The sequence below is a fragment of the Pangasianodon hypophthalmus genome, chromosome 29 (genome assembly GCF_027358585.1).
Source record: "Pangasianodon hypophthalmus isolate fPanHyp1 chromosome 29, fPanHyp1.pri, whole genome shotgun sequence".
In the NCBI taxonomy this organism is placed as follows: domain Eukaryota; kingdom Metazoa; phylum Chordata; class Actinopteri; order Siluriformes; family Pangasiidae; genus Pangasianodon; species Pangasianodon hypophthalmus.
Window position 1 is genome coordinate 3,750,566 of NC_069738.1, and position 16,129 is coordinate 3,766,694.

The 16,129-nt window shown below is 35.3% G+C and overlaps 1 protein-coding gene across 1 annotated transcript; it reads left to right on the top strand.

Annotated features, from left to right (window-relative positions):
- The first annotated feature begins 6,024 nt into the window (after window positions 1-6,024).
- LOC113534348 (cytoglobin-2) lies at window positions 6,025-14,814 on the top strand. The gene is made up of 3 exons (XM_026927057.3): window positions 6,025-6,457; window positions 11,313-11,544; window positions 12,760-14,814. The coding sequence occupies exons 1-3, from the start codon at window positions 6,321-6,323 to the stop codon at window positions 12,910-12,912; spliced, it is 522 nt and encodes a 173-aa protein (XP_026782858.3). The 5' UTR covers window positions 6,025-6,320; the 3' UTR covers window positions 12,913-14,814.
- Window positions 14,815-16,129: the final 1,315 nt, after the last annotated feature.

The window sequence follows — 16,129 nt, forward strand, 5'->3', positions numbered from 1 at the left end:
ATATTTCATTACAGACATCATTCACAGAAACTGGTGCCTTCTCAGTTCTTTGTTTCTGGCGTTATCTATTTTATGAAAGATTTTTACACCAGAGCATTGTGGAATTCTGGATTATGATTGGTCAGAAGGTGTTGATGAATTTTCTCTAACAGCAGCTCTGACAATAGTGCAGCTGCGAATCATGTGTAACCATTTATATTGTGTTTTATATTAAGTTTCCTGTTAGGAGAATTTTTTTAAACATTTAAGTCCAAAAGAAATAAGTAATAGTTGCATTTTAATTTAAAAAAATCCACTATTGCTCCCTTTGTTCTGCTGTGCACAATCATGTGATAAATTTGATACACACATCCATGTCAGCATGGGTGTGTTGAAATTGTTGGAACACAGAGTAAGGTTATTCTCAACCGCACACTCAACATACTGAACATTCAGCTCTCTTTTAATGGGTGTGAACTTGTTGTTGATGATGAAGAGTCTCTAATCCTCTATAACACATTCACCTTAATTGCACATCATCATCTGCACATCAAAACTGTGTACCTGAGAGACAGGACAGGATAATGATGCTGAGGCCTCACTAGCATGCAATTAAAAGATTATACAGAGAGCTTTGTTAATCCTGAGATCAGAAAAAGCCTTGAGCATTATTGAGGTAGTCAGATTTCAGTTTGTGTGGTGAAACAAAATGAAATCTGTCACGGAAGGACCTGGAGAAGCTTTCTCATGAACACAGTGACTTACACATGATTCATTTGCTGAACATTAATAATAATGTGTGTGTCAGAGCCAAAGGCAGGAAATAGGTAGTTCAGAGATCTTTTCCCTAAAGGGCGTGTCCAAGCATGCTTTTTAAATTTCAACATCAAAAAAAGAAGACTTGCACTGTGAATCACATTTACAGGAAAATTATGTGTACGTGTGTAAGCTAAACATTTTTTATCCCTTTAATGTACAGTGTCCACACTTATGGTGAGTCAATTTAAGGCTGTTTTCGGGAAAATATAAAATCACACCAGTGCAGCATTTCTCTTATATATCTTTACAAGCTAAATTAAATTTCCCAAATTAAATGTAATATTTATTTTTGTGCCAGACTCCAGTACTTAAGCTTTTTTAAATCTAATTATTTTTACTGAAAGTTGAAAATTTTCAGATTCATTATGCAACACTCTAAATTGTGTACGCATCAAGAATATTGCTATATTTTGTTCAAAAATGATATTTTCTACAATTTTGATAATCAAAATGAATTTTTTTTGTTCATAAACACATTGAAACACATTTATTTTTAGTTTTTATGTTTTATCCATTTTGACTCATGATATTCCTACGCACAGACAATCCATTTACTTTTTAATAAGGCTGTTTTTGTTTGTGTGCTTTGAAATGTACCATGAATACTAACATCCGACCTGAAAAGGCAACCTAAAACCTGAGCTACTTTTTTCTACATGGCCTCCAAACACAGGGCGAAAGTAAATATAATACAGAAAAAATTCATAGTGTATCGAGTTTCTGAATGTGCTGCTGCATGTGGTGTTGTCTAATGTCATCAGAGGCTGGATTTCCCCTGGCATCAATCCTAATTTTCTTATGTGTAGTCTCTGAAAAAATCTCTTATCATTAGTTTCTGGGAGTAGTATTTATTTATTTACTTTTTAATTTAAAATGTATTAAAAATTTAATTTAATGTAAAATTGTGGTGTAAACTTTTGAACAGGATGATTGGTGTAAATTGTTATCTTTTGTGTTCTGGGAAACATGTAAATATCTTATGTAGCTTCTGAAGGGCAGTACTAAATGAAAAAATAAAATCTTTAAACAAAATAATAATAATTTACACCGATCATCCTGTTCAAAAGTTTACATCCCCTGGTTCTTAATGTAGTGTGTTGCCTTCTTGAGCATCAGTGAATGTTTGCACCTTTTGTACTTGTTGCGTACGAGTCCCTCAGTTGTCCTCAGTGTGAAAAGATTGATCTCAACATTGTATAGCTGCTGTTGGAAACAACTATCACAGAAGAGAAAAACAGTCATTGATCATCCAGGTAACACACACAGTATTAAGAATCAAGCATATGTAAACTTTTGAACTGGTTCATTTGTGTAAGTTCAGCTATTATTTTGTCTTGTGGACTATATATAAACATCTGTTATGTGAAATAGCTTATTCAGGGCAGAACTAAATAAAAAACAAAATGCAATTTTTATGATCCCTCTTATTATTTTTTTAAATTAACATTTTGCAGATTCTGCAAGGTGTATGTAAACTTATGACCACAGTTGTAACTATTAATAGATAAAAAGTATAATGAGTTGTTATTTAATAAATAAAAATTGTAAGTGTTGGCATATTGGTGTGGTATAAGAGAAATAAAACATTTTGGGATGTGCTGTTTTATTAAAATAATCAACTTCAGGCTGGTAGCAGTCACTCTGCTTCATCACACCACCCCATCATTGATTATTTTCCTATAATAGCATGACGCACACTGTTTCTTACTTAACGGACTTCACTATGAAAGAGTGTAAAAAATTGTTTGCAAAAATTCTGTATACTTTGGCCAAATTCTATAATTGATAAACTAAAAACCATTCCTCAGACTTTTGGGCTCAGACTTTTGGACCTGACTGGATGAAGGCCCAAGACTCAGTGTCTCCTCAGTGTCTCACTGGCTGAATTCTTTGAGGGATTTAGAGTTCAAATCCTGAGTGAAACCTGAGTGACCAGCTGGTAGGATAACAAGCGTTGACACTTTGCCCTGAAGCCACGTTTCATTGTGTCTTTAAAGGTTCTCAATTATCCAGGGTCAAAATGGCTTTGTAGTAATGAGTATAGGTGATTACACTTGTCTTATAGTCTTGAAGATTACTCTATTCTTACTCTATTCATCTGTGATTCTAAAAGATTATAAAACAACTCGACTTACTACAACAAGGCTCAGACTTCAGTATGTTAAGCTGTACAGCTAACAGCTAACACCTGCGTTCCATCAATATCCCGATCATCAAAATACTGAAGAAGACCACATGTCTTTGCTAAGGTCAGCACAGGTCACATTTTGCCGCAAGGAAAACACCAGGCCTGTTTGTTATGGTATGTTGTGGAGGGAATGTTGGGAGGAGCCAATCCATGACCATGACAAATAAAAAAAAAGGGGCAATATTGTTCTGTTTGGCCTTCGTTCCCACTTCATTAATCTCACTTTTGTGCTCCAGTGTCATTATTATTCTTATTATTGGGCTTACCTGAGATGCAAAAGTGGTCACAGGAGATTTGTAGATTTTTACCATCCATTATTTATGATGTATAATTATCTAAAAATTTTAACTTGTTAATGGTATATTTCATTATTTTGGTCATGAGAACTTTGAGCCCTTAAAATGGGGTCACTAGCAAAAAAAAGGTTCAGGAACCCTGCTTTATTATAAATATACTGCTTGTGTTTTCATGTACATAGTCATCTGTGGTAACTTTATTTATAAAGCCATGTCCTGCTGTAGTAACTTTACTTAGAAATAAACTTTCTTGGTAACTTTACCTCTTTAGCCATGTCCTCCTGTGGTAACTTTAGTTAGCTAGCAATTTAATGTTAGAACCTACTTTCTAACAAAACAATATTAAAACACTGTGAAGTATTCTTAAATGGTCTCATAATATGTATTGTCACAAAAAGGAGGAAAGAATAACTTTGAGAAACAATGTAGCTAGCTAACAATAACCTCCTGTGGAAAGTTTAGCTAGCTAACAATAACCTCCTGTGGTAACTTAACTAGCTAATAATAACCTCCTGTGGAAAGTTTAGCTAGCTGACAATAACCTCCTGTAGTAACTTTCGCTAGCTAACAATAACCTCCCGTGGAAAGTTTAGCTAGCTAACAATAACCTCCTGTGGTAACTTAACTAGCTAGTAATAACCTCCTGTGGAAAGTTTAGCTAGCTGACAATAACCTCCTGTAGTAACTTTAGCTAGCTAACAATAACCTCCTGTGGAAAGTTTAGCTAGCTAACAATAACCTCCTGTGGTAGCTAGCCTGAATGTTCAATCTGTAAATTATTCTGTTTTCTAAGAACATTTTATGCATTTTTATTAAATGTTGCTCATTTTTTCAACTTTGGCTACTGGAACATTGTGTGAGCAAACTATTAATAAATACTGTTTTTGAAATTGTTAATTAATTAATTAATTAAATTAGTTAGTTAGTTAGTTAGTTAGTTAGATTTCAGCCTAAACTAATTCCCAGATAACAGAGAATGAATTTTATGCTCAGTCCTATTCAAAAGGTTGTGAGAAAGTTAGAAAAACATCTTATGTAATAAGGGTTGACTTTCCAATGTTATTAAAACACTGCTCAAACAACATTCTAAAACAAAAAAAAGAAAATTATGAAGCCATTACTGTTAATGTTGCTGCAAATTTGTAGGAATGTTTATAAAAATGATATAAAAATAGTTCTCAGAAAACACTAAGAAAACATTATTGGAAACAAATGTTTGTGTGGCTGTAACATTCAGAAAACATTCTACTATCTTAAAATTTCTAGCTGTGTTAGAACCTGCCATTTCAGCTTAAACAATGTTCTGTGCGGTTAGAATGTTGTTCAAACAACATTCTCAGTTAGACATAAATAACATTGGAGCTGTGAGTGTTGAGGTTCCAGCGACGTTGTAGGAGGTTTATAAACATTACGTAAAAACAATTCTGAGAAAACACTAAGAAAACTGGACAGAGTATTTTTGTAACCAAAAGTTCACAGGGTTTTAGCATTCAGAAAACGTTCTCCTAAATGAAAAATGTTAGATGAGTTGCAATATATTATTAAAACACTTTACTAAACAGATAATATATAACAAATAGCCACTGATAACTTCACACACGTGTTGACACACCAGTATATTTCTCTTTATCCATGTTTTTTTTTTGAAATAGCAACAAGCCCGTATACACAAGGGTTTTCTGTCAGAGTAAACACCATACCATATAAAATCCCCTGTTTGTATGGACCACCACCATGTCCAAACAAACCACTGTGAGTGCGAGGAACTGAATGTTTGCAGAAGTGATTTGACTCCATGTTGTGACTTTTCGGACATCATAACAGTTGTGTAATCACTCTTGGTGGAAAGAAGGACTCATACTGTGGGCTTGATAACACGCTGATCTTACATTAAAGAAGTCTAATGAGTAGTGCCCTTGCAATTTTATTCCCAGTTAGACAAAAAAAATGTGGAAGTGTTAGTGTTAATGTTCCTACAGTTGAAAATTGTAATAGTAATCGCAGTAACATTGTAGGAAAGTTTATTTGTTCTCAAAACATTACATGCATCCACATGCGTCTGAAAGTGTAGTTTTTACGACTCTGTTTTCAAAAAAATTCCCATCCACAGATATTTGAAAATATCCACATCCACACAAAATGATCTGAGTATGCTCATGTGAGCACACCAACCCACTGATAGCATGCCATAAACTGTTATGACAAACACCTCAAGAATAACGTTAAGATGCATATTGAGTTATAGAAAAGGTGTAATGCTGAAAAAAACAACTGACCAACATGACCAAAAGCTCTAAAATGACAAACACCAGGATTCATTGTGCAGACTGACAATGAGGTGGAACTAAAACTTAAGGTTATAAAGTAAAGTGTTTGCTGGGTCTTTTCCAAAATCTCCATCCTGCAGGCTTGATAACACTCTGATCTTACATCAATGTTCTTCACCTGACAAGACATTTAAGTGTTACCCCCTCTTTATCATAGTCATTTCCTGAACACACACACATATGCACACACACACACACACACCTAGACACACACTCAATATAAAGCAGCAAGCGATTATACCACGAGTCTGTTATGCAACTCGTGCTGTGCAGCAATGACTGTGCGGTTCCTTGATAAAGAAGGGACAGAGTTTAAAGGTGACAGAGAGGGGGAGAGAGAGAGAGAGAGAGAGAGAGAGAAGAGGGAGGGCACTAGTCATTTAGCAAATGCTGCCTTAGTCAATTCACTTAGCAAAAAAAACGACTGAACAGCTGTTGAGCTGCTGAATGGGGTCGAGTTACATGGAGTAAAAAAAGATGAGGAAAGAGGAGGGAGGGAAGAAGGGAGAGATATAAAAGAGGGAAAGAGGAAGGGCACTACTCATTCAGCAGTTTCTGCCTTCGCCGACTCATTCAGCAAAAACAGAAGCACCAGGAAAAAGCATCCCAGAGTTGCAGCTGCATCCCAGAGAGTGTGAAGAGTGTGAGTGTGTGTCAAGTGTGTGACAGGGTGAGTGAAGTGTGTGTGAGAAAGTGTGTGAAGTGTCTGAGATGGAGGTAAACGGAGGAGAGCATGAGAAGATGGAAAGACCGGAGACACTCATGGAGGAAGAAAGAATGACAATCAAGAACACCTGGTCAAAAGTGTATGCAAATAAAGAGGCAGCAGGAATTGCTGTGCTCATCAGGTACTCATCTCTCTCTCTCTCTCTCTCTCTCTCTCTCTCTCTCTCTGCTTTTCTCTTTCAGATCTGTATTTCTCTGTTTAGTTGGTTGAATTTAGCACCACTAAAGGGCTCTTTGTTTTGTCCTTTACAAAGCTAGAACCATTAATCTTCCAAAAAAAAAAAAACATTTCTACAACACAGCTTAATGTGTTCCTGATCTAACAAACATATGGTGACATAAGGAGATTATTGAGCGTTCATAGAACATGGTTACATACATGACCTAATTTTTCTTTGTCTCCAAAAATGGTTCTTCTTGGAACTTTTTCCAACACATTGTTGTAGGACTCTACATAGAAGCTTTCATGGTTTTTCCAGAGGAACAGCTCAAAAGAACTCCTAAGGGTCATTTTTTAAGAGTGTGGGGCTGGGTGTTACCTTCCATGGAAAGAAAAGGTATGAGTTTTAATCCTGCCTCTTAGGCGATCTGTGAGTTGTTTAAATTGTTACCAATTTTGGCTGTGTGAAACAAAGTTGGCTTTAAATGCTATTGTTTCTATAGTAACAGCTCATTCTCAGGGAGTGGTACAGTGGACACTCCATAAAAATGGATTAAAAAATGCATGTAACCATTGATGTGGTGAAGTTTCCTGTAAGTATCATTTATGGAAGGAGTCTCCAGTGTCAGAGCTCTGTAACAGTCAGAGGTAAAGCTGTAACTTTAGGTTTTCTGACATCTTCAGGACAGAGGAGGCACTTTACAATGTCTCTGTAACATTACAATCTGCATTTTTTTTGTCTTCAAGACATAAAAAAATAAAAGACAACTTCAAGAGAGAGAAAAAAAGGAGAGTCTAATGAGGGATAAGAGCTTTTATAAGAAAGTAACAAAGAATTCACTATTTAAGTAATTTCCTAGGCTTTATGCAATTAGAATCTCATTTGTTCTATAAATTGGAAGAGAGATATAAAAGTGAATTAACATGGCATTAAACAAGTTAATTCTACTGACTTACTTGGAGAGAGACGCTATGTGATAATGATGCCACAAATGTTACTGGAATGTAAAATCACAGGTTTACAGTGGAGATTGAAGCAAGCTGTGGTTACAGGTGTGTGTTTTATTTGTTAGATCATGTTACTTCTGTCGAAGGGTGTGTCTCTGGAAGATTGACAACTATTATCCATCCATCCTCTGTACTGCTTATCCTACACAGGGTCACAGGGTAGCCTGGACGAGGTGCCAACCCATCGCAGGACATAATTGCACACACACATTCACACACTACGTACAATTTGGAAATGCCAATCAGCCTAAAACACGTGTCTTTGGATTGGGGAGGAAACCCCTGAAGCACAGGGAGAACATGCAAACTCTGCACACACAGGGCGGAAGGGGGTTCAAACAGTGCTCACCACTAAGTCAGCGTGCCCCCCTGACAACTATTATAACTAATACAAAGATTTACTCTTGGGGTTTGGAAGTCTTTTACTATATATCTCTTATTTCTGTCTGTTTCTTCATCCATTTGTCCATTTATCCATTCAGTCTTCCATCCATCCAGTTATTTCCTCATTCTGTCATTTAATACTTTAATTCATTCATTCATCCTTCCAAGTCATTATTTCTACATCCTATCATCCATCCATCTGTCAATCCATCCATCTGTCAATCCATCCATCCTTCCACCTATTAATCTATCCATCTATTAATCCTCCATTTAGCTACACATATTTGTTCAAAAATATGAACAAATTCATAATGGTTGAATTTGATATTTTTTAATATTTGCTGAACCAACCATGACGTAAAGCTGCCGTAATTGATGTCAACTTCTGCTAGCCTTACCCCTCCACCAAGTTCCACAATCTCCATCCAAACCTTTTCTCCAAAGATATTTATGCACACACAGAATTTCATAATGTTTCAGAACCACTGCTGGACTTGGTAAACATCTCGAATAATCTAGAGGTCAAATGGAGAAAGGGAATTTGAATGTTTTCTCCCATTTGGTTTTCTGCTGCAGGCCAAAGTAAATAAATTGAAATTATATGTAGGCAGTTATCCAACAATTTTCCAAAGATTTTTAAAAGACGTACTGTATAAATTTGCTATTACGTACACAAGGAGCACATATGTGTGTGGGTTATGGTACCACAGATGGTTTTAGTTATGTGGTAATGATTACAGCAGGCATGTTAAAAAATGCTTGACCACTGAAATGTATGCTGGGATATTTATCTTAGTTGGTGGAATAGGAATCAGACTGTAGACTGAGTGAGTTACAGTCCAAAAACAGTCAGAAAAGAAAAACTAAAATTAACAGAGTAACAGGAACAACGTAACTGAATCTTTAAAACTGGTCCACGAGAGTTAAAATAATTTCTTTATTAATAGGATTAATTGTTTATCAGTGTGTGTGCTTCCGCGAAGTATCAGTGGACATCAACCTTGAACTGGGACTCTTTCTGCAGCTCTGCATGTTTAGAGCAACACAAAAAACTGTTTTTCATAATCTTAGCTTAAGTAGGCCAGTGAGTCTGCTTGATTTTCAATTCATTACATGTTCCAAAGATATTTATGCTGGACTTGGTAAACATCTCGAATAATCTAGAGGTCAAATGGAGAAAGGGAATTTGAATGTTTTCTCCCATTTGGTTTTCTGCTGCAGGCCAAAGTAAATAAATTGAAATTATATGTAGGCAGCTATCCAACAATTTTCTCTAGAGTTTTGAAACAGACATACTGTATAAATTTGTATAAATTTAAAACATTATGTATAAATTGAAGTTCAGAGTCCTTGATGAGTGAAATCAGATATATTGCACTCTCAGGAAAAAAGGTGCTAAACCGTACCATTCTGTGCTGCTGGGTTGGTACCATGGGGTGGTGTATATCTTTTACCTAGAAAGGTGTATATAGTGTTGCTTTAAAGCTTTAGTCTAAAAGGTAATTACAGTCCATTAAATCCCCAAATTTATACCCAATAACAAATTCAAAACCAAATTCTAAAATTAACACCAAATACCAATATGAACAGTAAATATCCAAATCCATACCCAAATGCCAAGTACCAATGCTAAATACCAAATACCTATACCAAATATCCATACCAAAATCCATGCCAAATACCAAGTACCAATACCAAGACTAAATACCAAATGCCAATAACAAATACCAATGGAAACACCAATACCAAATACCAAAACAAAATACCAAAATCAAACATAGAATATTAATAACCAAAATCAATACCAAATACTAATAACAACACTAAAACCAGCAGCAACACTGAGTGCCAACACCAACCACCAGTTAACAAGACCAAACACTGAATGTCGCTGCCAAATACCAATTTAAATATCAAATACTGCCACACATATCAAGAGTGAGATTTTTACTTAGACACTGTAATTTTTGTAAATTATAGTTATTCTCTGAAAGGCATCGCATACTGCTTCTTTCATCACAGCACACATTATAGGTCTAAAAAAAGTGTATCTATTTACCATTGATCATTGAGCAAATGTGACAGGTTTATCAGTGAATGCAGCAATCAATGTCTAAATTCCTGGAGAGCTGTCAAAAATACCTCATATTTCCATATAATAAATTCTCCTGATAAGAACCAGGGCCACATTTTTGGTTTTCTAGAACATTCTGTGCTGCTGACATTCCTGAAGTAATTCAGAAACTGTGTCTGATATTGTAAAGAATGAGGCATGCCAAGTACAAGCATCTGTGTAGAGAAGCCAGTGGAAATAAACCTATACTTTATCTCTCCCTTTAATTGACAAAGAAAGACAGCTTCAGAAAATAAATTAGTGCAAATGTACTGAAAAACTCTCCCAAAGAGAGACGTTTGCTCAAAACACACCTACATGCTTCTGTGTTTTTCTGTTTCTGATGAGAACTGGATCTGTCCATCCAAACATGAGACTTGGATCTGTCCATTATATCAACGCAGAATGTAACCAAACTATAGGTCTGCCAATCACTGTATTTTAAATCCCACTTCTGCACTTATTTTATTCTTATCTTTTCACATAGATCTTTTCTATATGTCAAAATATAAAGCAATTACTAATTTAAGCGAAACTGACCCTGATCAGAAAAAAAAACATATCCTGAAGATGAAAGAATGAACACATGCAGAACTCTCCGTTCACAACTGCACATAAGAACATCAGACACCTAAATCAGATGGTCAGTGGTTCGTTCTGCTCAGAGAAGTGGATAACGGAGAATGTAGAGAGAAACGGATGATAAAGGTGAAAGAGACAGAAAAAAGGAAGCAGATAAAACAGATGAGAGAAATAATTTCCCACTTGTTTGATTTGTAATGAAGGCGATTAAAAAGCTGCTTTGAGCCACCATATAGCTTCATTCAGCAGCACAGAGCAGTTAAGGTCACGGGCCAATTTAACTGTACACCAGTTTAGTTTTGGTGTGTGTGTGGGTGTTTGTGTGTGTTTGTGTGTTGCTGGGTGCTTTGATAAATCAGTGATGAAAGAATGACAAGCTGCTGTCTCTCCCATGTTTTTTGGTCCAAATAGTTTTTGAACAAATGTGTGATAAGGCAAAAGGGGTGTGTGTGTGTGTGTGTGTGTGTGTGTGCGCGCGTTGCAGTAAGGGGTCAATGCTTCTCCTTTGGTTAAATATTATGCAGCTTATGCATGTTTCTGGAACTGCAGTATAATCAGGGCCAAAACAAACACACACACACATACACACACACACACACACACAATTACAGAATTATAGATTACAGAATTTTAAGTTTAACTTGTATAGGCAACTCACGATAGATGTTAGATTGCACTGCAGAGTGAAAGGCTTGTGCATTTATTTTTTTATTGGACCTTTTTTCCACAGACTCTTCACAAGTTTCCCCTCATCAAAGCAGTACTTCAGTGACTTTCGCCACATGGAGGATGTGCAGGAAATGCAGTCGAGCGTGCAGCTGCAGAAACACGCCGTGAGGGTGATGAAGGCTCTCAACACGCTGGTGGAGAACATCCATGATGGAGAGAAGACGGCGTCTGTGGTGGAGCTGGTGGCCAAATCACACGCTCACAAACACAATGTCGAGCCAGTGTACTTTAAAGTAAGTGGATAAGTGGAGGAGGTTAAATACACACATACACACACACATTACACAAATGTAAAGTTATGGGAAGACACTACAGGTGAATGAAGTAATGAAATGAAATTGTTTTAAAATGATAGATTAATTTCACCAGATATTTGTTGATATTCTTACAATTATTTTCAAAAATTCACCTTTATGCATCGAAATGAGGCTTTGTCTAACTAAATGTGCTTAAATTTGCATACTTAATAAAACCAAAACTCTAGTCTTTCGATGATGTTACAATTAAAGTATTTATTTCACTGTGAAGACACTCTCAGGACAAACTTTTAGACAACTTGTTGGAAAACCATTTCTTTATTGTTTAACCAAGAAAACTACCATGCACTGTTATAAAAAAAAAAAAAAAAAAAAAAAAAACATGTGATCCCATTTTTAAGTGTAAAATCTAATATAAATTCAGTTGTCATCAGCATTTTGGGAATTTCCTTTGTAATATCCTTCTAATTATGGATAGGAATGAACAAGTAAATTTTCGTGAATGCAGCTCATCTAGAAACTGAAATTTTTGGTCGTGAATATAGAAAAAAAAAAGATTTTATAAAAAACAAACAAAAAACAATGTGGTTTAATGTGTTTCCACTCTTGTGGAAGTCTCAGACACAGCTGCATCATTTTCTTCATTTAGAAATTCAGATACAATGAATATAAAAATAGAAAAAAAAAAGTAACTCTGAACCCTCTGCCCTCTTGCGTGGGCTTAATTTGAATATTGGAACTTGACTGGCTCTTCTATTTTATGATGCAACACTTCTATTTTGTGAATATTTAATGCCTGTAATGTGCTCAATACCAGTTCATATTTTCTAATGAGGTCTCCAGCTTATTATTTCTTAGTAAAATAACACAGAAAAACAACTGCAGTGACAAATTTCACTTTTTCTCAAATTCTATAAAAAGATTTATTTATAAATAAGTACATTTTTATAAAGCTTAAGGTGAATGTGTTCTTAAATACTACTAAAAGTAATCAACTGAGTCAGTCATTTTAGTTTCTGATGAGTGGTGGAATAAAAAACAGTTCACTACCATAAACCTTTGGACATGATTTTAATATGTCTATTTATTAATCTACTAAAATATCAGTAGTTAAACTGACTGTAAGGCCAATACCGTTATATTCACTTGATTATTCCCTCCTTGTCTTTCCTCTCTGCGGTTCTCTCACAGATCCTGGCTGGAGTCATTCTAGAAGTGCTGGTGGAGGCTTTCCCAGAATCCTTTGGGGCGGAGGCGCAGAGGGCGTGGTCTAAACTGATGGATGTGGTTTTCTGGCATGTCACTCGGGTCTACTCTGAGATTGGCTGGGCTTCCACAGAGTGAAAGAGAGAGAGAGAGAGAGAGAGAGAGAGAGAGAGAGAGAGACTATCATCGCTATACAATATTGTTCTGGATAACTGGAATTTCGTCTGAGGAAATCTGTCTCTGCAGATTCATCATGGAGGAAGTGACATTATTACATTCACTCTGTGTGAATGCTGGGACTCTCCTGTAGCTCAGTAGAGTAAAGGAAGTGAAACAACACATTCCTTTATCTGCATTTACATTTTATATTTACCACAGACCAGAAAGAGAGAGAGAGAGAGAGATGAGTATATATATATAGAACACAAGGCTAATTTCATTATACGGCTTTATATGAATGATATATACAGTTCTGTGCAAAAGTCTTAGGCACATGCAAAGAAATGCTATAGAGCAAACATGCCTTCAAAAATAATGAAATTAAATGTTTCTATATTTAAAAAAATACTATAAAGAGCAGTAAACAGTAATAAATGAACCAAAGTCAATATTGGTGTGACGATCCTTCGCTTTAAAATAAAGCAGTATCTGAGGTGCAGTGTGTGCAGTTTTATAAGGAAATGAGCTGGAAGTGTTACTGAGCATCTTGCAGAAGCAGCCACAGTTCTTCTGGAGACTTTGACTGTCGACTCGCTTCTTATTTCTGCAGCGAAACCCAGCAGCCTTCATTATGTTTTTATCTGAAAAGTGTCTCTTATGGAATCTGCTGCTTTCTTTACTGACATACAAACATTTTTCTGTAACATTTCATTTTGTGCTGGAAAACTAATGTTTGGAATCTAAAATGTTTTTGTACTGAATCAATAATGTAGAAGTCAGAAAATAAAAATCTATAACATAGTTTGTACTCAAAAAAGGGGGGTGCCAAGACTTTTGCACAGTACTGTACATTAATAGCTTTTTTGGTATTGATATATAACATCACATTAGCTCATTATCAATAATAAAAAAAATTGTGCATACTTAAAAAGAAACAAAAATCTAGTCTTTGGATGATGTTAAAATTTAAAATGTTCATGTGAACACACTCTTCAGAAAAAGACTTTTACAGAATTGCTTATTGAAAAATACTTTCTTTATCATTTAATCAAGAAAATGCCATGTGCTGTTATAAAATTTGGGCTTTTAATTTTTTTATTATTAATATAAATCCAATTTTGGGTAATTCCTCTAATTAGGGACAGGCATGAATGTGCAAAGTTCATGAATGCAGATCATTTAGAAACTGGGATTTTTGGTTTTGAACAAAAAGAAATAATTTTGAGGAAAATGCACAAAGTGGTTTAATATGTTTTCACTCTAGTTAATGTGATTTATAAAGTTTATAAAGGAATTTGTGTATGTGTATATCATAATGACACCAAAACTGACATATAGCTTTTCAGGGATATATAAACATGAAGTGACTGTAAAGTGGACGGCGCTTAAAGCCCTCTTTATAGTTTTCATGTTTCAAGTTTCAAATAAATATTTTTGTTGAGTTTTTTTTAATAGTTTTATTACTGCAGTTTAAAAGAAAACATGAAAATATATTTGATATGATCAAGTTCATCATTTCTACCTGGCTTCAAGCTAAAAATATAAAACCACCAGTACCTAATATTAAAAAATAATAGTTCACATCAGTATGAGATTATATCTCCAGTGCTGTAACACTGCACCTGTACAGTACTGCCATTTAATCTCCACATGATTAAAAGCTTGTCTTTTTGTGTTTTTTTTAAACATTACTATTTCAGTTTTTGTATTACTGTAAATATGATGTTATTATGATTTTTGTGATTATGATCTTAATAGATGTATTTTTATACTATCTGTTTTGAATGGATTTGTAAAAGAAAATAAGTGTCATGTAATCCATGATCTGGAAAGACAGTGAATTAATCAACTGCATGAGATTAAATCAGACTGTAATTACAATTCCATTAACATCGCCAGTTTTATATAGAGCACAGCATACACACTGCTGTGTTCCTGTTCATTATTATTCTTAAAGGGTCTTTTTGTGTGTTCGTTTTACAGATAAGTATTAGCATGCATCAATATTACATGAACTTGTTCCAGTCTTGCTCTCCGTTTTCACATTAAAGTGTCTATTGTAAAATACAGAAAAAGAAATGGAACAGAGACATTTACTGTAACATCCTATATACATATAAATGAAAAAAAGCATTATTTTTACTATAATTTTTTACATTTAGATAACAAAAGAAACAGACAGATAGACAGACAGACAGACACAGACAAAAAGAGACAGACAGACAGGCGGAGAGATAAAACAAATAAAGAAACAGACAAAAAGAGACAGACAGACAGATAAGTATACAAGAAAGACAAAGAAACAGACAGGTAGCATAACTGCAGCACTGAGTGAGTTAGTGTGTGAGTGGGTGAGTGGGTGTATGAGTGAATGTGTGAGTGAGTGAGTGAGTGTGTGAGTGAGTGAGCGAATGGGTGAGTGTGTGAATGTGTCAGTCAGTGAGTGAGTGAGTGAGAGAGTGTGTAATATCCTGCAGCTACAGAACAGGAATAAGATTTAAAAGGAGATGTTTTTATTCCCGTGCACACCTCTCTGTTGTACAGCTTAAGGCGGTGGTGTGGTCTGGACATGTTTGTGTGCTCAGCTCAGCACGTCTCACACGATGACACTGAGAAACGTGTAGAACTGGAGAGCAGGCAGGTCTCTCTTCTCTGCTGTTTATGTTTAATCCAGTAATATAACTCTGATCATCACATGCAGATACTTGGCACTGGGGGTGAAATGCTCCCAGTACATTTACAATACAAATTTTGTAATTTGTATTTTGTACAAATTTTGTACAAATACAATAAAAACTCTATTTCATATACATTTAAAATCATTTAAGGTACATAGTGGCACATAGTGACCACTGAGGTACCTTGAAGGGATCATTAACATTTACAGTTCAGTTCCACTGCCCCAGGATGGTTATTTAGTAAACCAATAATAAAGTTATTTTTGCGTTCTTCTTCCCTTTCCTTAAAATCAAATGCTTCTCTCTCTCTCTCTCTCTCTCTCTCTCTCTCTCTCTCTCTCTCTCTCTCTATTAGATTATTTGTACTTTGGAAGATTTTTTAATCCTTCATTTATGCTTCATTTGTATTGTATCTTATTTTCTCTTAGCCATTTTACTGTATCCTATTTTCCGAGTGATCAAGGTGTAAATCAAAGGCTTAAGAATGTAACTACTTTAGAATGTAACCAACTTTGAAG

Coding starts and splice junctions, on each gene's coding strand:
- LOC113534348 (XM_026927057.3), top strand. CDS start 6,321: ATGGAGGTAAACGGAGGAGAGCATGAGAAGATGGAAAGACCGGAGACA. Junction 6,458..11,312: donor GGAATTGCTGTGCTCATCAG/GTACTCATCTCT, acceptor TTTTTTCCACAG/ACTCTTCACAAGTTTCCCCT. Junction 11,545..12,759: donor TCGAGCCAGTGTACTTTAAA/GTAAGTGGATAA, acceptor GTTCTCTCACAG/ATCCTGGCTGGAGTCATTCT.